General features: G+C 43.5%; 1 protein-coding gene across 2 annotated transcripts in view; it reads right to left on the minus strand.

Annotated features, from left to right (window-relative positions):
• SOS1 (SOS Ras/Rac guanine nucleotide exchange factor 1) overlaps nucleotides 1-22,429 on the minus strand; it is a 311,664-nt gene that overhangs the window by 258,296 nt on the left and 30,939 nt on the right. For both annotated transcript variants that reach the window (XM_033937170.1, XM_033937172.1), the window contains 2 exons: nucleotides 13,537-13,668; nucleotides 9,466-9,630 (listed from right to left, as the gene is read on the minus strand). In XM_033937170.1, coding sequence (XP_033793061.1) covers nucleotides 9,466-9,630; nucleotides 13,537-13,668 — 297 coding nt within the window. The remainder of the gene's footprint in view (nucleotides 1-9,465; nucleotides 9,631-13,536; nucleotides 13,669-22,429) is intronic.

A 22,429-nucleotide genomic window follows, 5' to 3' on the forward strand; every position in this document is an offset into this window, starting at 1 on the left:
GTATGGTATGCTCCTTGGCCACTTAGTATTATTAAAATCAAAACTTAAGAATTCAACTACAGTGGTACCTCAGTTTACGAGTGCACCGGTTTGTGAGTGTTTTGCAAGACGAGCAAAACATTTGCAAAATCGGCTCCTCGGAAACCGAGCGTGGCTCGATTTACGAGCACCCCCCTGTGATCCGGCACCCTCCCTCCCCCCGACGCGATCCGGCATCCCCCCGTGATTGGGCACCCCCCCCCACCCCGCTGCGATTGGGAACCCTCCCGCCGCTTCTTATAGTCATCAGTGAACTCGCAGGCCTTGAGCATGCGCAGATGCTCAAGGCCCAGCAGAAGAGGAGACCAATCTTTGGGCACCGGCACCAAGCACAGGACATGCTGGTGCCGGTGCCCAGATGACGGTAAAAAGAGGCGGGGGGGTGCCGGATCGTGGCAGGGGGGTGCCGGATCGCGGGGGGAGCAATGCCGGTTCTCGTGGGGGGGGTGGGGAACCTATCAAAGCGAGTTTCCATTATTTCCTATGGGGAAACTCGCTTTGATAAACAAGCATTTTGGATTACGAGCATGCTCTTGGAACGGATTATGCTCGTAATCCAAGGTACCACTGTATATGTAAAGGGCTGTCCTCCTTCATCTGCAAAGATGCATACTGTAAACCTGTAGACAAGGAAAAAGAAAAGAGATTGCAAACCACCGGCAGCCAGCACAAGAAAATCCTGAAGTACCCCACCATATAGAGTGGGTTCTGGAATTGTCTGCTGTGACTAAGGGAAAGAAAATTATCAGGTAAGAAATAATTTTACCTTCCCTGTTAACGACAGCACATGATTTGAGACAAATGGGATGTAGCAAAGTAGTGAATCCTTAAGAAGGGAGAGACTCCTCAAGCACTGCCAACAGAATGGACGCCCTGAAAGAAGCTACAGACCTGGTAGCCACGTCCACACAACAGTGTTTCGCAAAGGTGTGCAGTGATGACCAACTAGTCGAGCGACAGATCTCTTGAAGAGAAAAGCAGCATGAAACCACCCACATTGCCAAAGTCCTTGTTGAGTGAGCCTTCAGAGGGAGTGGGGGAGACTTCCCGGCGAACACATATGCCAAACCAATGACCTTTTTATAGTAGTCTTTTTATTGAGGTTTTTACAACACAAAGAAGAAAGACAAGAAATGCATCAACATGTTAACAGTCCAACATTTCAAAAACTATGAGTTTGGAAAAAGAAAACACCCCCTTCCCCCTCCAGATCTAGTCATGTTATCCAACCCAACCCTCCCCCCTCCTCAACACCATCTCTTCGCATCTCCCCTCCCATTTGAGAAACTAGGAAAGTATAGGAAGAGGGAAAGGGAAGAGAAAATAAAATGGGAATGGAAGAGTGAAATCAATAAGGAATATACTTATAAGTTGTTTAACGTCTGGCAGCGAATTTTATGTGAAAGGGAATGCAGGTAGGGGTCCCAGATGTCCAAGAAATTCTTCTTATGTTTAATGGTGCCTCTGGCCTCTAATGCTTCCCATCCCATCAGTTCCTGAATGCTTACTCTCCAATGACCTTTTTAATCCATCTATCAAGGGTGGCCTTGAGGCAGTCAACCCTCTGGAAGGACTGCCAAACAGCACAAACAGATGATCTGAGCGGCAAAATTTTGTGTTATGGAAATACTGGTAGAGCACTCTCTGAACATCAAGTAAACGGAGTTGATGAAATTGCTCCTGATAATCCTCCTCCCAAAAGGGAAAAATAGCAGCTAATTCACATGAAAGGAAGAAACTACCTTCGGCAAGAAGGAAGGCACCATACAGAGAGAGATGCCACCCTCTGAAAACTTGAGAAAGGGATCTCTACTCTGCATGCTGACGTGATAGCCACTAAAAACATCGATTTCAAAGTGAAATCTTTCAAGGGGGCCTTGCACACAGGCTCAAATGGGGGCTTCTGTAGGGCCCATAGTACCAGACTGAGTTTCCATTCCTGGCAAGGAGTCTGGACGGAAGGCCAAACATAACTTACTCTTCAGAAAACATAGAGCCGTCTTGCAGAAAGGCTAGAATCTGAGATAAAGACACCACTTCAGGCGAAATAGGAATGCTGCAAGCACCAGGACTCAAAAGGTCCACCAAACCTAAGCATACACCGAAGAAGTAGAGCACTTATGGACCAGGAGTAAGGTACTAATAACTTCTTCCAAATAGTTCTTTTTTCCCCATCACACCCATTCAAGAGCCAAGCTAAAAGACCAAAGCGGGAGGGATTGTTAATGTTGATTGGCCCTTGAGACAGCAGGTTCGCAGACAGTGGAAAAGGCTGGGGATTGTCTGCTAAGAGGCAGATGAGATCTGCATACCATGGGCGACAAGACCAATCTGGGGCGATGAGAACCACTGGGCCTACATGGTGACTGATCCTGAGAAGGACTCTGACAACCAGGAGCCACGAAGGAAAGAAAGAGCAGGCTGCCTTGAGGTCAAGGCTGCAGCAAAGCATCCAGGCCCTCTGACTCAGACTTCCTCCCCCTATGGAAGAATCCCAGAACTTTGGCATTGCGACATGAAGCCAGGAAATCCAACTGAAATGTGGCCTGGGAGAGTTTCAATTCCGCCAGGTCCAGGATGTGGCGATTGAGAAAGTCCACCCGGACATTCAAAGTTTCCTATGAATAGCAGAGAGGAACATTGTCCTCCATCCACTGAAGAAACAGGCAAATCTCCTCTACCAACTGTGCGCTTCAAGTACCCCCCTGTCTGTTGATTTATGCCATGGCAGTGACGTTATCTGACAAAATACCGATTGGTCTTCCGTGAAGCAGGGAATAAAGGGTCAACAGTGCCAGACACACTGCCCGGAGCTCCAGACAATTGATGGGCCAAAGAACCTCTTCTGGAAACCAGCGTCTCTGGAGATTGAGATGTAGACAGTGGGTTCCCCTGATGGCTATCCAGTCTAGAGATGCTAGTGGCATTCCTCAGTTGAGGTTGCTCAATTGGAGCCAACACATGCTGGCCCTGGCTGTCCACATCCAACACAAATGGAGGGAGTAATTCTGAGACACCAGAGACCACCGAGACAGGATAGCCTGTTAGAGACCTCATATAAGTCTTGGTCCAAGGAACCATTCCCAAAGTCACTGCCATAGAGCCAAGGACCTGAGTGTAGTTCCATGTCATCGGTCTGGGATCCGCAACAAGGCGCGAACCTGAGACTGCCACTTGAGCCAGCACAGCTCCAGAAGAAACACTACTCTCTGATTGGTATCAAAGCAAATCCTGATATTTCATCATCTGCATGGAAGAGTCAGATGGCTCTTGGATAGGCTGATCACCCAGCCAAAACGGTGAAGGACTTCCATGACCCAAGACATAGCAATGTGACTGACTAGGAAGACTCCCTGATCAATCAATCAGCCAAGGTAGAAATGAACCTGATGCCCTCTACGTATGAAGTAGGTCATTGCTACTATTAGCTAGAATAAAGTTCCGGGGGCTGTCGCCAAGCCAAACGGCATGGCCTGACATTGAAAGTGGTGTCCTAGGACTGCAAAGCACAGGAGCAGCTCCTTTTTTTCTGTGGAGGTAGCTTGTAGTCCATGTAGGAAGAGCCAAGGCCATTACTAGTTGGAGGAGAAATTTGGTATTGTTGATTATACTCCACTATGACAGCCTTCTTACTCCTTATAAGGAGATGGTGTGGTAACTGGTGGGTTGCCACACTTTGGGACACGTACTTGTCTCCATTAACCCAAATTATTGAGGGCCTGTGTTTGGATTGGGGGGGAGGGAAGGGGGCTTTTTTTGAGGCCTAGAGATGAGGGGAGGGGGTCATTGTATATGGAATGTATGTACGGGAGGGTGGTATAGGAATTTTACGACTGGTAATGGGATGTTTGTGTTTGCGCTTGATAGGATCTTAGATGTCTCCTAAAGGACTTCGTTTCTTTACTCTCAATGTGAGAGGATTTAATGTACCCAGAATGAGGCAATTATTATTTAAGGAGGCTGATCGATTGAAGGCTGGGGTGGGTTTTTTTTCAGGAGATTCACCTTAAGCCACACTTTGAATCGCTCCTCAAATACCCTTATATTTATCTTGCCTCGAATCAAAATGTGGGGATTCTTTTGGCTAAATACCTTGATCTGCAGGTTAAGCAAGTGGTATGAGATCCACAGGGTCGCTATCTAATATTGAAAGTAGAGCTTAATCAGGTGATCTTTACTTTTTGCAACATTTATGCTCGGAATTCTGAGCAGAAAGTTTTCTTGGAGTCTCTGAATCCGTGCTGCGTGGTGTTGTGAAGGCCATTTGATTATGGGGGTTGATTTTAATCTTACTTATGATATGGGGCTAGATAATTCGACTGGGTCGATTCATTATAGAAAACTTGATAAAACACAATTACACTCCTTATTTGCAACATGGTGGCTAATCCGTTTTTGTACCATACGTTTGCTATCTGAACTAGAGAGTTGTGCGGGGAAAAGAAATCCCACCCGTCCCCGTGAGGAATCCCTCTGTCCCCACCCGTCCCTGCAAGGAATACCCTCCGTCCCCACCCGTCCCCATGAGGAATCCCCTCCGTCTTCGCCCGTCCCTATAAACTTCAGAAATAGTTATTTCATTTAATTATGCTACTGAATTAAAGGCTCTGGGAGATCCAAGATGGCGTTCGGTACTTGTGACTGGTGAGACGTTGTGGGAATCATCGATCGTTCTTTTTCTTGAATACAGCTTTTCCTTTTACTGCGATGCCGAAGAGACGGGGTAAGAGCACTGCTGCAGCCTCGCGGCGCTCTGAACACCCCCCTCTCACTTCCATCGAGCAGTTTTTGCAGCGCCTTCAGAGGGAGCCTGCAGTCTCGGGGAATCGCCCGTTGGACCCAGCGGCGTTGAGCGACGCCGACCCGGAAGACCCAGGGCTAGACACAACTCTGAGCCCCGACCAGAGGATTCCACTTCCCCCACCGCTGAGTGCGAGCTCGCCACGCGAAGGGAGTGGGCCAGAAGCAGCAGCACTCCCTGACCGAGAGGCTGTAACACCTGGGAGCCAGCAAGGAGAAGTCTCGATGGCCTTTCTAAGCCCAGAGACAATTCCAGCGGACAGGAGATCTGAGGGAGGAGAAAAACCGGACCGGCAGACAGAGGGAAGTCAAGGTGAGCCGTTTTCAACTTTACATGAGCTTTCCTTCAAATATGAAAAACCGGCTGAAGTGACTCTTGACTCATTATGGGACTTGGTTTCCAAACAGGGAGACTCACTAACTAAACAGATTAAAGAAGGTGAAAAGAATATAAGAATTCAAAAATAAACAATAGAGGAAAATAAACAGGAAATTTCCAATATCAAAGAAAAAGTAGGAGAAATTGAAAAAGAATAATGATTAAACAAGTTCAATCTACAATAATAAAAGATAATCAAGTTATTAGAAGAAAATTGGAAACAATGGAAAATAATTATCGGACTAATAATCTGCGCTTGCTGAACTTCCCTAAAGTTCCATCTATAAACCCAAGGGAGATGATAAAAAGGTACTTTATAGAGATATTAAATATTCCTGAGGAATCAATACCTCCTCTCACTCGGGTATATTATTTGCCTATTAAAGTAATGGATCAGCAAGCGGACGATCAGAAACAGGTTGCACAAGACCCTCAACTAGATTTGACAGCAATTTTGGAAGTATCTGACAAAGATTTGGCTAAACCAGCAACTCTTTTATTATCTGTGGCGTTGTTGCCAGATAAAGATTGGATACTAAAAATGTTTTTTAAAAATAAAAATAAGGAGTTCCTGGGTTTGAAAATTCAAATATTTCCTGATGTTAGTAGAGAAACTCAGAACTGTAGACGTCAATTTCTTCTGATGAAAGCAGGAGTAGCACAGTTGGGTGGTATTTTCTTTTTACGCTTTCCATGTAAATGTATAATAAGGTATCGAGATAATAAATATGTGTTTTTTGAACCGGCTCAACTTACAGCTTTCTTGACGCTGAAACGTTTGGAAAAGGAAGGAACAACGTAATAACAACAACAAATGGATTTGATCAATAGAATATAAGTTCCTTAATCCAGTTACTAGATACCTTTTTTCTTGTATAGAATTTATTAATTGATTTCCTTAAAGTTCACTCATAAATCCTTGGATCATCCTTTTTTTGAGGACTTGAGATTGTTTGAGTAGAGATTTATTATTGTGGAAATTATTTTCCTTTTTTTTTTTTTTTTTTTTTAAATATATGTATGATCAGACAATCTTTCTGTACAAAATGTTTGATTTTGTTAAAATTCAAAAGTGATAAATAAAGAATAATTAAAAAAAAGGCTCTGGTAGAGACCCATTTACAAATAAGCAAAGACACTTTATTAATTTGGAAATATTAATTGGGAAGAATATACTTTGTAACGGGTTTCTACCAGAGCCTCTAATGTAAATATAAAATATAAATACTCAGCTGATGAGAACCCCCAAGCTGTCAGCTGAGGACTTCCTTTGCAGTTGGCTGGGGGTCCCTTTTGCCAAGTTTGGCAGGCAGCATTAGCGTCCCTGAGTCACAGATGCTGGCACCTCAGTGGCTCATGGATGTTACCAGTGACTGCTGTACTTGGTGGAGGGGAGTTCTGGCCATCTCTAGAGGAGGTCCTCTGCTGGCGGTGCTTGGGGATCCCCAACAGTCACAGCAAGGGTCAGCAAGTACTTCAACACTGTAGAAATAAAACCAGAAATGCATTTCCTTTTCTTTTGAACACAATACAAAGACATCTGCTATATACATTTCCCAAAGCTAACATATTTTAGTCAATAAATTCAGTTTAAGGTAAGTGGACTTAAAATGTTTTTGCACAAATGAATTAAGTACTACTTTTGTGATGTCCTGGCTTGTATTTATTGCACATCTATGACAGAGGTGCCTTTGCCATTACTTTATGCTTTGAAGAGAGGAAAATAGCCATCAAACTCAACCTTTCTCCCATATTTGATAAGCTAGGAACATCTTGCAATGTATTAAAAGTCTGGTCTAATTTAGATACTACTTACTCCTTGTGACCCCGGGTACGTCACTTAGGGCTAGATTCACTAAGGACACCGATCGTGTCCCGACCACTTTGCGACTCCATTTACTAACCTCATGGTTAATCATCCTCCGATCCACGCATGCAAAGTAGGAAGGACGTGATTCACTAAAGAAAGCACACCTACTGGGCTGGCCGATCCAAAAACAAGCGACTGGTGAGGACCAGTCGCTTGAGCAAAAACCCTGCTCTCTGCCCCGATTCTCCTGCTCAAAGCCTAAACCCTGTCGGTGAACTTTAGGTGACCAGCCGCGGCTTTGACATACGGGGCCCCAAGACAGCTCTTGATCGATCCAGCGCCGTGACTCTCCTGTCCTTCCCCTTAGTGCAAGCCCGTGGTTTTAACCCACGGGTTTAAAGCAGGTTAAAACCACGGGTTCGAAGTAAAAAAAGTAGTAAAGTAAAAATGTAATAAGTTTCCAGCTCTGCCGGGCACGGAGGAATAGCGCATGCGCGGATCATCTACAGGCAAAGAAGATGATCTGCGCATGCGTCAGGATCGCTGATGAGCGATCCATGCGGTCGGTTGGGGGCATGATTTCGATCGCCCTCATTTGCATGAGGGCGCTTCGTGAATCATTCCCCCGGCCACGGATCGGATTCAATCCATGGCCTTAGTGAATCTAGCCCTATGGCCCCAATTTACTAAAGTCAGGTTTAGAGACAATCGCTGCTAACCAACCCGATTCACAAAACGTCCCATCATGCGTTTTTCCTCTCAATTGCCCATTTTCCGATCCAGCCATGCAAATTTATAAAACCCCATGCAAAATAGCCAAGCGATTGATTCATTAATATTTGCTTGACTATTTTGCATCGGGTTTTGAATGCAAACTTGATAGTGAATCAATCACTGTTTGAAAATCATCCAGAGAATCGACCAACTGCGATTGAGTCGCTATCTTTAGTGAATCTGGGCCTTAATCCTTCACTGCTCCAGGTATATTAGATAGTGAGCCTGCCAGGACAGATATGGAAAAATTATTTAAATACCTGAATCTAAACCATTTAGGCTATAGGTGGCATATAAATACTATAAATAAATAAATAAATATGTAAAAAATGGTCATTAGTGCAATAGCGGCTTTGTTGCATATGATTTTTATTTATCCGATTGCATTTTCATGCCTTTGTGCATTATTACTGTATTAATTAATAACATTTAAAAAAAATACTTAAAAGGACTGTAAGATAAGCAACTTATCTTGAATAACATCAGAGCCTGATCTGAAGTTATAGAGATGCAAACTGTCAACATGAGAAACGTTCGTCCTAGAGCCTCCTGCTCCCCACCCGGTCGTAGCGGGTCCAAAGAGCTCTGAGGGAGTTTGTATCGGCAAATTCCTCCTGTTCGCGAGTAACTTTTTTTAAGGGGGGGGGGGTGTAACAACACGTGAGCCAGATCAAAAGTTCTTTATTAGCTGCCAATTGGAAGCAAGCTTATCCCCTGGTTCGGAGTCAATTGCTGGGTAAAGTGGATTTTATTTTTTGTATGTCTAAATTGACATCGTTATTGCATAATCGCCTTACACCTTTTCTTAAAGTGTGGAATCCATATATACGATGGCAAGAGAGTCCTTCCTGAATTTTGTATTGTTTATTCTAAACTCATTGCATACCTACTGTTCTGTTTTCTAATTATGCACATGACCCTGGGGAGGGGATTGTCTTACCTATTGTTTTCTTGGGCATTGTACTGAAGAGTTACTGTACAACATTTTGCTTTGTTGGACTAGTGGGGGGGGGGGCTTTCATGGCTTTTGTTAGCTTTTTCATTGTTGCTCTGTTTCATATGTTGTATTGTTGTGGCATTATTTTTCAATAAAAAAAAAAACAGAGCAGATCAAAACACACCTCAGTTAGTTTGCACAAGGAAAAACTGAAAGGGGGAGTTGTTCTCCACTGTTGAAGGGGAGGAGTTGAGAGATTTGGCTGACACCCTTCTGCAAAGGTGTGACTACGGGGAGACAACAGCTACAGTACAGAATCCCTATGTCTTTGCAACAAAAATAGCTTTACTGGTCAAGAGGATCATGTACTTTCATTCACTATTACCTGGGGTATTTCTCCAATTCTATAACATTCCACCTATCATAGCCACTGAAGTGCCAAGACTAAGCCAGAAACCAAAAACTCCAAGTTACCTCCAGATTCCAGTTTATATACACTATATTTGTACAGGGGATTGTATCAATGAGCAATGGCTATACTTTTAACTATCTAGAATGCAAGACCATGCCTAAGTACCAGAAGCTAAGTAATGAAGTGTACACTACTACTGCTAAGCCATCAAGCTGGTCTACTATATTTTTAAATATAAAATTGAGTCTAATCTTTTCAAATTGAGACCCACAAATGCTTAACAAATTTGATTTTAAAAAGTCATTTGCTCTTACCTTATCTGCACACATTGCTACTTTAATGTCTTGCTTTGTAATTTCATAATGCCGTATATTTCGTACATAATTCCCAGCCAGCTTTAAAATATCAGCAGAAATGTATTCTAATACTGCTACTATGTAAACAGATACCTGATGGTCAATTTTATAACCTAGGACCTCCTGGAAAAAAAAAGAAAATAGCATGTTTTATCAAAGCATAATTTTATAAAACTTATTATAAAATTAAAACTTTTAATGACTGTAGGAAAAGATAACAGGGTTCCAGAATTGTTTATAAATGCAAATACAATATATTTGCTTCTAAAACTAAGAAGCATTTTATTTATTTTTTATTATTATAATTTTTCATATTACAGTTCAATCTGAACAGTAAATAAAGATAACACAATAAACAATCATATAAGCAAAATTTTTCCTTGCTATATAATCTTTCTAGCCTAACATAATGGAGGAGTTACTTAAACTTAATACATAATGTTATAATTTTTTTTTGCTTTTGTTTGTTCATGAATGAACCATTTTATGAATGCTCTGCAAGAATTTATCAGTGACTACACCGCTCCCTTTTATCCCTGTTAAACCCCTCCAACCCCCAAAAAACAATATGTCCAAGCAATACCAGTAATTTTTCCTAGCCCTGATGGCTGAAAAGGAAATGTCTCTAATGCTAATAGGATATGTAACACTAACTGCAACCATCTTGTCTTCATCACTAGGATTGAGCAATCCATCTCCAATGTGCACTCAAGTTTTAGCCAACCTTGCTAAACAGGTGCCTTGACCAACCGCCAGAATGACAGATCTCAGGGTTACCTTACGAAAAGATGGAACCTGGAGTGCCCTGTTGACTCCCTTCAGATCCAAGATGGGCCAAAAAGACCCCTCTTTCTTGGGCACCATGAAGTAAATGGAATACCGGCCAGTGTAAAACTCCTGAGGAGGCACCTGAACTACTGCTTTGAGGTCTAGCAACCTTTGTAGCATCTGACAAAAAGCCCACTTCTTCCATGCCGGCTGACAAAGAGAAAATAGGAAGCGATCTGGCAAGGGCCAGGAAAACTACACAGCATATCCATCCCAAATTCCGTCGTGATCTTAGCCCACCCCTGGTAAAAATCCCACAACCTTGTACCTACCTGCACCAGGGGAAGAGTGAGCAAGGAGTTATTGGGAATAGTATAAAGTGTAGCCATGGACCGCATTCAGCGTCTTCCACTGTGCGTGTACCACATAAAGAATATTTTGATGCATGGGAAAAGAGCAGCATGCTGACCAGATCCCCTGAAGCACAGGGTCCACAAATCGAGGGGAGTCTTTAGCTTCCTCTTCAAAGAACAAAACCGAAGTTACCTGGAGAAAATAGCTCCTTTAGCTCCTCCCAGTGAAAAATGCACACAACCGATGCATCCTCGCCAATCAGAGTCTCCAAAAACCCTCCAACCATTTCAGCCAACCCCTTAAAGGTCCTAGTTCTAATCTGGTGAAACCGATCAGCCATAAAATAATCCTCGTCAGATGACACCCACGACTGCTTGGACAAAGGCTGGGGAGACTGGACAAGGCAGATACTGCAGGAGACTGAATGGGGGTGGGGGTGGAAGGGAAAGACCCCCCAGAAGACCCAGAGAAGAGACAGGACCCCCCAGCCACCTATAAATAAGCTAATACAAAATCAGGGCAGAAAACCCATGCGGCACCACAGAACTCACTTCAGGTGCAGAAGAAACAGATAGGACTTGTTCCTGTCTCTCTAAAATAGGAGAAAGGTTGCCTGAGGCCACAGACAAAATGGAAGCGCTTCCTGGCAAAACTGAAGGAAGTCCAGCTGAAAAACTCCACCCAAATGCAAAGGTGGCAACGAGACCCAACTAGACCCCACTGTTAAATCAGAACCACAAGCAGCAGCTTCTGTAGCAGAAAGGGAATCCTTAGCACCATTGGCGGTCAAAGCCGTATCTCCCTGACTGCCAGTAGTGGTGGAGACTCCAGTGTGAGCGGCAGAAGCCCAGGCTTTGCCAGCGCTCTCCACCAACAAACAGTGTACGCACAAAGGGGAACCCTGCACACTAGCACCCGAAGCTGCTGGTTCCCCTTTGAAGCGGCCATAACACTTGCGCTCATGCGGACTGCATCCACCACTCGGTGACACAAAACACACTCCTGCTTTTTAAAAGTGCTCATATCATATGTGCGCACAAAAATACCGGTTAAAAACAGCTGCCTCAGGCCCTTTGATTTTCTCGTCTGTGGTATGCTTTTGTTTTGTTTTTTTAAATCTCACAGCCCAAAGCTGCAGAGATTAATAGAGCAGACCCCACTGGCTCTCTAAACTGTGGTTTGTGCCTAAAGGGTGGCTAGGCATACCGTTGAGGATCCTCTAAAAAAAATAAAAATTGGGGGAGGTGGGGGATATGGGGGGAGGGACTCAACCCTTTTGAGTGTGGCACACCCCGGAGGCTGGTAGGACCCCCGAGAGGGTCCCCCATGCTCTGTCCAGACAGCAAAAAGGGACTTTCTGGAATCGTCAATCGCTCCTCCTAAACTTACTTGCTCCACTTCATCACTGACGCTGACCCATTCTGCTTCTATTCCTTTCTCTCCTCTCTTCTACCTTCCAAAGTATTTAGATCAATGCTGTCTTGTTAAAATGTTTATTTTATTTTTATTTTTCCTCTAACTCTACTTTTCACTTCTCTATTACCCTCCAGGTACTTTAGTTAGATTGTGAGCCTTCGGGACAGTAAGGGAATTTTCCAAGTACCTTTCTTATTTCTAATCTTAATGTATATTTTCTGTAAACCGCTTAGAACCTAACGGATGTAGCGGTATATAAGAAATAAATTACATTACATTACATTACAAGAGAAGGTCACTAACCAAAGGAAAGACTGCACAGGCTTACCACCTAAACTTGCTGGAGACTGAGAACAGACTGATTGTAGATAGGACTGCACAGCCCACTTGTACTATTGTCAAAAGTCATTATGTCTCAGTCTCCACCTGCTGGCAGAGGAGTGTAAACCCATCCGTTCTGCGACGGTCTGGAGGTACGCAAAAGAAATGGGGTTTGTTTTTGTTACTATTAAGCCATGGTAGTACATTCCCATGTGCTCTCTACAGTTCAGCCTATCTTCGTGCAAGTGAAATTTATGACATTAGCTTTCCAGTTTACATCCTCAATACTTAAGGACTTGTAGTTCTGGGGAGAATCACAGAATGATTTTGTGCATATAACATACAACCTTCTTTGAGACTGTTTTTTCTAAGGGCATTGCTATGTGTGCGTTCCAGATGTCAACCTGTTCTGACACTGTAGCTGTCTTCATATCTGCATAGGGGTAGAACAAGGCTTCCAGGAAAGTATCAGTCATATTCCTCATGTCTCAAATTTCCTTCCAAACTCTGGTTGGGCTAATCTGTTTTAGGTTGTTCTTTAGAAAAAATTATATTACAAAACGATCTGCCCATGATAGAGGTGTTAACTGAACACCACCAGCCTTGAGTTCAAAAATATCAACCCTTTTATACAGAACACCAACTCTATCTTAGGATCCTTTTCATGCACCAAGATGTCAAAGCATAGAATCATGGATAAGAAAGAAAAAAAAAAGTTGAATAGGCTAAGAACTAAAGAAACAAAAATAAAATAAGCTAGGAGGTGAAAAGAGGTCATGCAAAAACACCTTTTCAGGAAGAACCACCAGCCTTTGGCAATAGGTACTATGGACAAAGGTAAACTAAAAGCGGTCCAGCTGAATACTTATGACATTAACAATAACTCTGCTTATGACGACACAAGGACAACAATAATTAGTAGAGCATGTAAAAAAGCTTTCCTGGAAAGCTTTGTTTCTATGAGATAATGGTTACTATGGATGGGCAGACTAGATGGGCCATTTGGCCTTTATCAGCTATCATGTTTCTAAATATGTAATCCTGGATACATCCGTGTATGGGGAATATATATTCTGCATGTATTTGGAAAAAAATAACTCTGAAATGAAACATCAGATACAAACATTTTGCCTTCTTTAAACCAACTTTCATTTATTTCTCAAGTTTTACCTTTAATAGAGGATGGATTTTGTCTACTGGGAGGGATAAAGGGTTTCTTCTTTTCTTTTTTTCAATAGCAGACTGAGCATCAGCTATTGCCCATTTATCAATTGGATGCGGAAATGATTTCTGAACTCGTTCCTTTAAAAAGGAAAGAAGAAAAAAAAAAAGGTTGACAAACTTAAGCATATAGAATCTACAGTTTAAACATTACCTGGCAATAAATGAAAACAGCATGCGAGACTGACCAGATCTTGCATCAATTAAGAATACAATTAAAAAAACTTTCAAACAGCATGCTTATCAAACTGCAACTAAGCTTTTATACTATCTTGGCTACTATGATCCTAAAAACACAGTACTGATGGGAAATAGATTTGCTTTTCAATTTGCAAAATTTATGACACCATTATGAGGACAACAGAACTTTGAAAAGTAAGGTTCTCTTCCAGCAAGCTCCCAGTGTCACACTTTTGCAAGCTAAATACTTTTGAACCTGTTCACAAGCAACCAAGCAAACACACTGCCAGTTGTCACTCAAAGCCCCCATTTCCTCTTTTGCAAAATTCAAAGGTAAAACTGAGTGTTTGATTGCACAAGGATAAAAAGGGAACTGGTTTTAGCACATGCCTTTTTTTCTCAGAATTGCAAGGCGAGTTACATTCAGATTCAGTAAATATTTTCATGGCTTTAGAAAGTATACAATCCTGAATTTGTACCTAAAGCAGTAAAGGATTGAGTATTGTATATACTCAAATATAGGTTGATCAGAATATGTCGAGACCCCCATTTTCCCCCAAAAAGGAGGAAAAAAATGGTTGACTCGAATATAAGTCGGGTAGCTTAATATTCAAGTGTCCTGCCCTGCCAGGTTCTGCACTCAGCCCCCCTCCCTGCCAAGTTCTGTACCCAGCCCTCTTCCCTCCCTACCCTACACTCAGTCCCATTCCCTACCAGGCTGGAAACCAAGCCCCCCTCCCTGCCAGGCTCTGAACACTGTCCCACCTTCCTTCCCTGTACCCTCTTCCCCCTAAAAAGAGTCAACCTTATTAGTGATGTCAGAATGGCTTGATTGTCCCATACTCCTCTCTACCCTCTAACCCAGCCAGCAGATTAACCCTTCCCCTTAACTCAAACCACCTAGTGGTAGGCCGAGACAGGAGGGATCCCTCCCGTCTCCTGCCCTGGCTGACACTAATAAATTACCACCCTCCCTCCCTCACATACCTGTTCTCTGGTGGTCCAGCGTGTATCCCACATTGAAATCCTTTGTAAAGGTAGTAGTCAGCAGCGCACCCGGACCGGCACACAGGAGCAAACTTTTCATGCTGCCGGCTGGCCCTGCACTGCTCCTTGATAGGCTGCTGCAAGTTCTCGCAGCAGCCTATCAAGGAGCGGTGCAAGGCCAGCCGGCAGCACGAAAAGCTTGCTCCTGCGTGCCGGCCCGGGTGTGCCGCTGGCTACTACCTTTACAAAGTATTTCAGCGCGGGATACACGTTGGACCATCAGGGAACAGGTACACGAGGGAGGGAAGGAGGGAGGGTGGTAATTATTAGTGTCGGCCGGGGCAAGAGATGGGAGAGACCCTTCCTATCCCGGCCTAAGGCAGGCCTGCAGGAAGTCCGGGAGGGTTTCGGGTGGTCACTGGGGGATGACCCAAATATAAACTGGGACCCCCATTTTGGGCCAATTTTTTGGCCCCAAAATCCTGGTTTATATTCGAGTATATACGGTAACTTTCTCAAGATCTCTAGAAGCAGCCGTAGGATTTGAACCTAGCTTCCCCACTTCTCAGTCCACTGCGCTAATCATTATGAATCACTAAACTGCTATTTTTAGAGACAGCACAGTTACTTACCGTAACAGGTGTTATATGGAGACAGCAGGTAGATATTCTCACATATGGACGACGTCATCCACAGAGCCCGGTACAGACGGCATGAAAAATGTACTGTCACTAAGTTTTAAGAAACTTCATGACTGCCCACACCGTGCATGCGCGAGTGCCTTCCTGCCCAACGCCTGCTTGTGGTACCTCAGTTCCATAAGCAAGCTAAGAAGCCGACCAGGGGAAGTGGATGGGTTGTGAGAATATCTGCCTGCTGTCTCCGGATAACACCTGTTACGGTGTTATCTGTTAAGTGCTTTATCCCAGGACAAGCAGGCAGCATATTCTCACATATGGGACTCCCTAGCTTATTGAAACGGGATGGATGGAGAGTTGGCCAATGAAGTAAAAAAAAATCTTGTAGAAAACTACTTGGCCAAAGCGACCCTCCCTTCTGGAAACAATTCCAGATAGGAGAGGTGCATGAATAAGTAGACTGAGAACCAAGTAGCTGCAATGCAGAATGTACCTAAATGATAGGAACATAAGAATGCAACTAAGCCAGAATGGCTGAGAGCTTACATGATATCAGAGATGTCCCAAGTAGGAGTATAGCCCAAACATGGCAAAAAAGATACAGATTGTATGAGGAAATAGGTCTCCAGGGATAGGCAGAACTAACCGGTGAAAAAGGTGATGAACCAATGAGAAGAGGTTCTGTAAAGCGTAGTTGTTTGAAAGAGAAACCCAAGGATTTCTTGCAGTTTAAAGGTATGATGAGCCATTTCTCCAGGTTGAGAATGAGGCTTAAAAGATAAAAATAGAAGCACAATGATGAGATGTACGAGGGCTGTTCAAAAAGTATCAGACTTTAATTTTTCTTGCGTCAACAAATAAAGCTAGGGAGGCATGGTTTGGTGCACGTATGTAGGCGACCCTAATGCTTGAATTTTTTCCAGCCTACAGAAGCTGTCAGTCGCCGGCAGACCATCGATGAGTGAAGAAGTGTAAGTGAGCGCCGTCCGATTTATTTTTGACAAAATGACAGAAAAGGTTGAACAATGCTACTGCATTAAATTTTGTATAAAGCTTGGCGATTCCCAAGTGGAAACAATCCGCAAGACTCAATAGGCCTTCTGTGACAAAGCAAAAAGTTACACAGATAAAGGAGTGGTACAACCACTTCAGAGATGGCCACACATCAGTGGAGAGTGAAGCACGTTCTGGTAGGCCCTCAACATCCAGAAATAAGATCATCATTGACCAAGTGAGGACCCTGGTGATGCAGGATCATCGAATCACGATCAGAGAACATGCAGAAGAGGCGAGCATCAGCATTGGATCCGTTCATTCCATTTTGACTGAGGATTTGGGTTTCAGGAGAATTTCAGCGAAGTTCATGCCAAAGCTGCCAACGATCGAGCAGAAGCAACTCCGTTTGGAGATCACACAGGACATGCTGGAGACTGTGAATAGTGATCCCATCTTCCTCAGCACAGTGATCACTGGCGATGAGTCCTGGGTTTATGGGTACAACCCTGAAAGGGACCACATCTCAGTCAAGAGAAGACATCATGTAGAATGCGACGGACCAGTTGCGAGCAATCTCAAGAGGCGTTAAAGCGCTGCTTCCGACAGTGGCAGAACCGTTGGAAAGTGTGAGGCAGCATAAGGGGACTACTTTGAAGGAGATTAGTATAAGATTGTTGTATCTGATTACGAGTATTTTTTTATGAATAAAGGTCTGATATTTTTTGAACAGCCCTCTTATATGTCATCTCCTGACCTCTATTGTCCAGACAAAAAAGAGGGGTACAGAAAAACTACTGGAGAATTGAGGAGAATCTACAAGATCCCCATCAACATGGTTTTACGAAGGGAAGGTCTTGCCAATCAAATCTGATCAGCTTCTTTGACTGGGTAACCAGAAAGCTGGATATAGGGGAGTCCCTGGACGTCATGTACTTGGACTTCAGCAAAGCATTTGATAGCGTCCCACAACGCAGGTTATTGAGCAAGATGGGTACGATGGGACTGGGTGAAACATTAACTGCATGGGTTAGGGACTGGCTTAGAGGTAGACTTCAGAGGGTAGTGGTAAACGGTACCCTCTCCGATACGACGGAGGTGATCAGCGGAGTGCCGCAGGGATCGATCTTGGGCCCGATCCTATTTAACATCTTCGTAAGAGACTTGGCTGAGGGGCTTCGAGGTAAAATTACATTATTCGCCGATGACGCCAAACTATGCAACATAGTAGGCAACCGCACAACAGATGAAAGCACAGTGCCCGACAAAAGCTCAATGCCCGACAGTATGACACAGGACCTACTCCTGCTGGAGCATTGGTCAAAGACTTGGCAACTAAGTTTTAATGCCAAAAAATGCAAGGTCATGCACCTTGGCGGCAGAAATCCATGCAGGACTTACACCCTAAATGGTGAGATCCTAGCAAGGACTGTAGCAGAACATGACTTGGGGGTGATCATTAGCGAAGACATGAAGACTGCCAATCAAGTGAAGAAAGCTTCATCCAGGGCTAGACAAATCATGGGCTGTATCCGTAGAAGTTTCGTCAGCCGTAAGCCCGAGGTCATAATGCCGTTATACAGATCCATGGTGAGACCCCATCTGGAATACTGTGTACAATTCTGGAGGCCGCATTATCAAAAATATGTGCGGAGAGTTTAGTCGGTTCACCGAATGGCCACCAGGATGGTCTCAGGTCTCAAGGATCTCCCGTATGAGGAACGACTGGGTAAGTTGCAGCTTTACTCACTCGAGGAACGCAGAGAGAGGGAGATATGATCGAGACGTTCAAATATGTCGCAGGCCATATCGAGGTGGAAGAGGATCTCTTTTTCCTTAAAGGACCCACGGCAGCAAGAGGGCATCCGTTGAAAATCAGGGGTGGGAAATTTCATGGCGACACCAGGAAATATTTCTTCACTGAAAGGGTGGATGATCGCTGGAATAATCTTCCACAACAGGTAATTGAGGCCAGCAGTGTGCCAGATTTTAAGAAAAGATGGGATTGGCATGTGGGATCTCTTCATGGAGGTAGTTAGGGGGTGGGCCATTAGTGTGGGCAGACTAGATGGGCCGTGGCCCTTTTCTGCCATCATGTTCTATGTTTCTATGTATTATGGTGCAAAACTGTAAATGGCTCAAAAAAAAGGGAGCAACAGTGAAGAGAGAACAAGTTGAGGATTCAAACCACTAGAGACCGATGGAGGTCAACAAGACCTGTGCAAAGTTAGAAATCAGAGGATGAACAGTTTGTTGACCTGAACATGGAAAATACTCATAACCTGAAGGCAACTTCTGACTGAAGTGAAGCCAATAGCTCAGTATGAGAGGGGTAGGAAATAGTCGGAAAGCAGATATGAGCTAGGTTAATGGTTTGATAATATAAAGAGCCTAGAAAAGGGGTGGGCAACTCCGGTTCTTGAGGGCCGGAATCCAGTCTGGTTTTCAGGATTTCCCCAATGAATATGCATAAGATCTATTTGCATGCACTGCTTTCAATGCATATTCATTGGGGAAATCCTGAAAACCCGACTGGATTCCGGCCCTCGAGGACCGGAGTTGCCCACCCCTGGCCTAGAACAATAAAACCATCTCCCACCCCCACTCCTCATAGAGCTGCTGTAAAAAAGTCTGGAAGAATGAGAAAACCCAGCATCTGCTGAGGTCACCCCGAAGGGCACTAAAAGGCGAAAACAGACTTCCAGCAACTGAGAGAAAACTTTTGACCATGGCTAGTCTGGCTCAACAGGGATACAAGAAGCCTGGAGGCCAATTCCTGCTGAAGCTGAACTAACGAATTGAACAAGAGAGGAATTGGAGGAAACGCACAGAGGGCTTGGTCCGTTCCATCTAGGAGACAGACTACCATTATTAAACAATGAAAAGATTTGTCTAGAACAAAATGGTAATTCATGATTGAAATATATATGTCGAGTACTTTCCTAGGGCCAAATATTCTCAGTCCGTTGATAGAGAACCTGAGAAGTAGAATCTCTAGCCAAGGTATATAGTATAGTGCGACTCAGCAAGTAGAAGTTGAGATGAAGTGAGCCCGAGCATAGAAATTATCTGTGTGCGTAAAGCAAAACTGAAAGAAATGTAAGAGACCTGTATGGAAAACCCAGGAGGAACAGGTTGTAATGCACATACTGACTCCAAAATGCATAAGCGTGCAATTGTAAACTAAATAGAAGAGACCATCAGTCCAGAAACTATGACTGAAAAACTGCAGCAAGAAGAAAAAACATCCTAAAAAGGATGTAGTGGCCTCCTCCTCCCCTACAGTCACTCCCAAATCTCCAGGCCTTTTAGAATCAAATGGAGATGGAGTAAAAAGTCCTGTGGAGAATGCTCCTTAGAGAACAGGTGTAGGCAAAATAGTTGAAGTAAATGGAAGCCTTCTGGAAGGTACATTGATGTTACAGTGGAAGGCTTGTTGCTTGAGAAAAAACTGGTTGATCCTGGTTTTAAATTAAAACAAGACAAAGATCTGATATCGCAGGAATCTAACTTACAAGCTCTACACCCCTATTAGATCTGGTCCTTGTTCTTAAATCAAAGTATCCAAGCAATAAGAAAAAATAAAAATAAAAAATAATCACCATACAGGGTCTACACTCCACGGTGGAATCCAGAAGCAGTTACAGCCTGAGCGATGCATGCTGAAATAGATTTGGAGGAATCCAATGTTACAGACTCCACACCCATGTTAGATTCCCCTCTTAGTGGAATGGAGTCCAGGCAATAGGAAAAAACACCTTATAGGTTCTACACCCATGGTGAATTTCCCACAATGCAAGCCTAACTCAGTGAAGTTCATAGGAAACTTGAAGTAGAAATACTGCTGAAAACTCAAACCCAAAATGGAGTTCATGTCGCAGACAACCGAGGAGTTTTGGGGTTTTGTTTTGTTTTATTAGACAGGCATGCCAAAAAGATAAACCTTCCACAAGGACTATGAGAAGTCATAGGTCAGCTGAAAAGAGAGACCAACGTTGATGATATAGTGACAGCAAGCTCTGATTGAGCTGGAAGAATTGGGCAGTCAAACAACTTCTCCTGTTGAACTGCCCCTGAATCAGTTGAAAGTCGCTGGCAAATTTACTGCTATTGCTGTGGCTGCCCAGACACAGAAGGAGTATGTTTCCAATGTGAAGGAGGTTGTTTAGTAGATCTCCCTTGAAGAAAAAGACTTCAAATACTTTAAATAGAGCACATTGTAAGTGTGCTAATGTTGAGCTAATTTTTGTGCAACCTCGATGGGCTCGCCAAAAAGCTCCTTCCCTAGGCATGGGATATTGGCCAATCTATTTTGGAGATTGAAGTCTATATCAGAGAGTCTGAACCAAGCTAGGTGTCTCAGTTATTGACATAGCGGACGCTCTGGAAAACAGTTGAAAAGCATCAGAGTGTGATCTTTGAAGATATGGTGCAGTCTGTGAGAGTATGAACAGTCTACTGAAATTCCAGATGATGCTCTGAAGGAATGTATTGCTCGAAATCGATAACCATTGAATATGTTGAAGATACAAAGTCAGTCCATATTAAAAACTTCACTTCTTACAGAATCTTAAATTTTATAATAATAGTAATTAATTGTCCCTCAGATATCTTCTCTTTAATCCAACAGTTTTTTCAAAAAGGAAGTTCTAATGTAGTCATTTATCTGGAGAAAAGACCTCAGTGGCTACATCTGAACAAACATATTTCATTCAAGTTCACATTATAAGTAGCTAGCCTCCTCAATGATCAGTGTCTCCACCTCCTACCATTTTATTTAAAGATGAGCACTTATCTTAATTTAAAAAGCTGCCCTGCGAAGGAGATAACCCGAATCGATCATCTATCTACAAAAATCGCTTTTTATCCAGTTGCAATCCATATGGTACCTCAGTATATGATTTTAATATTTTTTAGGACCCCTGAGGAAGGAGTGTTTCTTCGAAACACAGACCGTGTCAGATCCCGGTTTATCATCCTTCTTGGACCATATATTGGATAAAAAACTGTTTTATGTCAATAGCAATGTTTGTTGATTAAAGACTTGGCATCTTGTACTTCATCCCTGCAGTTTTTTCCCTTTGTTCGTTGAGTGAATTCCATCAACATCTTCTTTACGGAGAGGGTGGTGGATGCTTGGAATTTGGAATGAGCTCCCGAGAGAGGTGGTGGAGATGAAAAAGGTGATGGAGTTCAAAAAAGCGTGGGACGAACACAGAGGATATAGAATCAGAAAATAATAGTAAATATTGAAGAACTAAGGACAGTACTGCGCAGACTTGCACGGTCTGTGTCTGTATATGGCCGTTTGGTGGAGGATGGGCTAGGGAGGGCTTCAATGGCTGGGAGGATGTAGATGGACTGGAGTGAGCTTTGACGGAGACTTCAGTAGTTGGAACCTAAGAACAGTACCGGGCAGAGCTTTGGATTCTTGCCCAGAAATATATAAGAAGAAGAAGAAGAAAAAACAACAACAAATTTTTAGATTGAATCAGGTTGGGCAGACTAGATGGACCATACGGGTCTTAATCTGCCGTCATCTACTATGTTACTATGTTATTTAGTGTGGCAATGCACAATTTAGTCAGCTCCACTAATTAACAAAAAAAATAACACTAATATCCCAAGAGTGGCCTCCCAAGGCTGCAGACACTCAAAAGAACTCTCATGAAAACTGACTTAGCATAATACACCAGGTACCTATACATTAAGGATAAATGAACTACATTTGCCCTACCCTGTCTCAAAACCCATCCCCCCTCAGTCCCCATCCCCACAAACAAAAATTCTAACAGCCCCATTCCTAAAGCCTAGCCAAATCAAAAACCCAAACATCAAACCATAAACTCTCAATATCAGATACATCTTCCCCCAAAGCGGCAGAGGAAAGGCCCTGCCTAGGCTGGACGCAAGCAGTCTGTTTACAGTGCTGCCTCTGCTGCTTCAGGACAGCCACAGGTAAGAGTTACAGCTCTACAGAGTGAGGGAGTCCATTGGAGGCCAGACCCGGGGGGCTAGGTGGAGGAAAAGTGTTTGGTGGGGGG

This window comes from Geotrypetes seraphini, chromosome 3 (genome assembly GCF_902459505.1).
Source record: "Geotrypetes seraphini chromosome 3, aGeoSer1.1, whole genome shotgun sequence".
NCBI classification, from domain to species: Eukaryota; Metazoa; Chordata; class Amphibia; order Gymnophiona; family Dermophiidae; genus Geotrypetes; species Geotrypetes seraphini.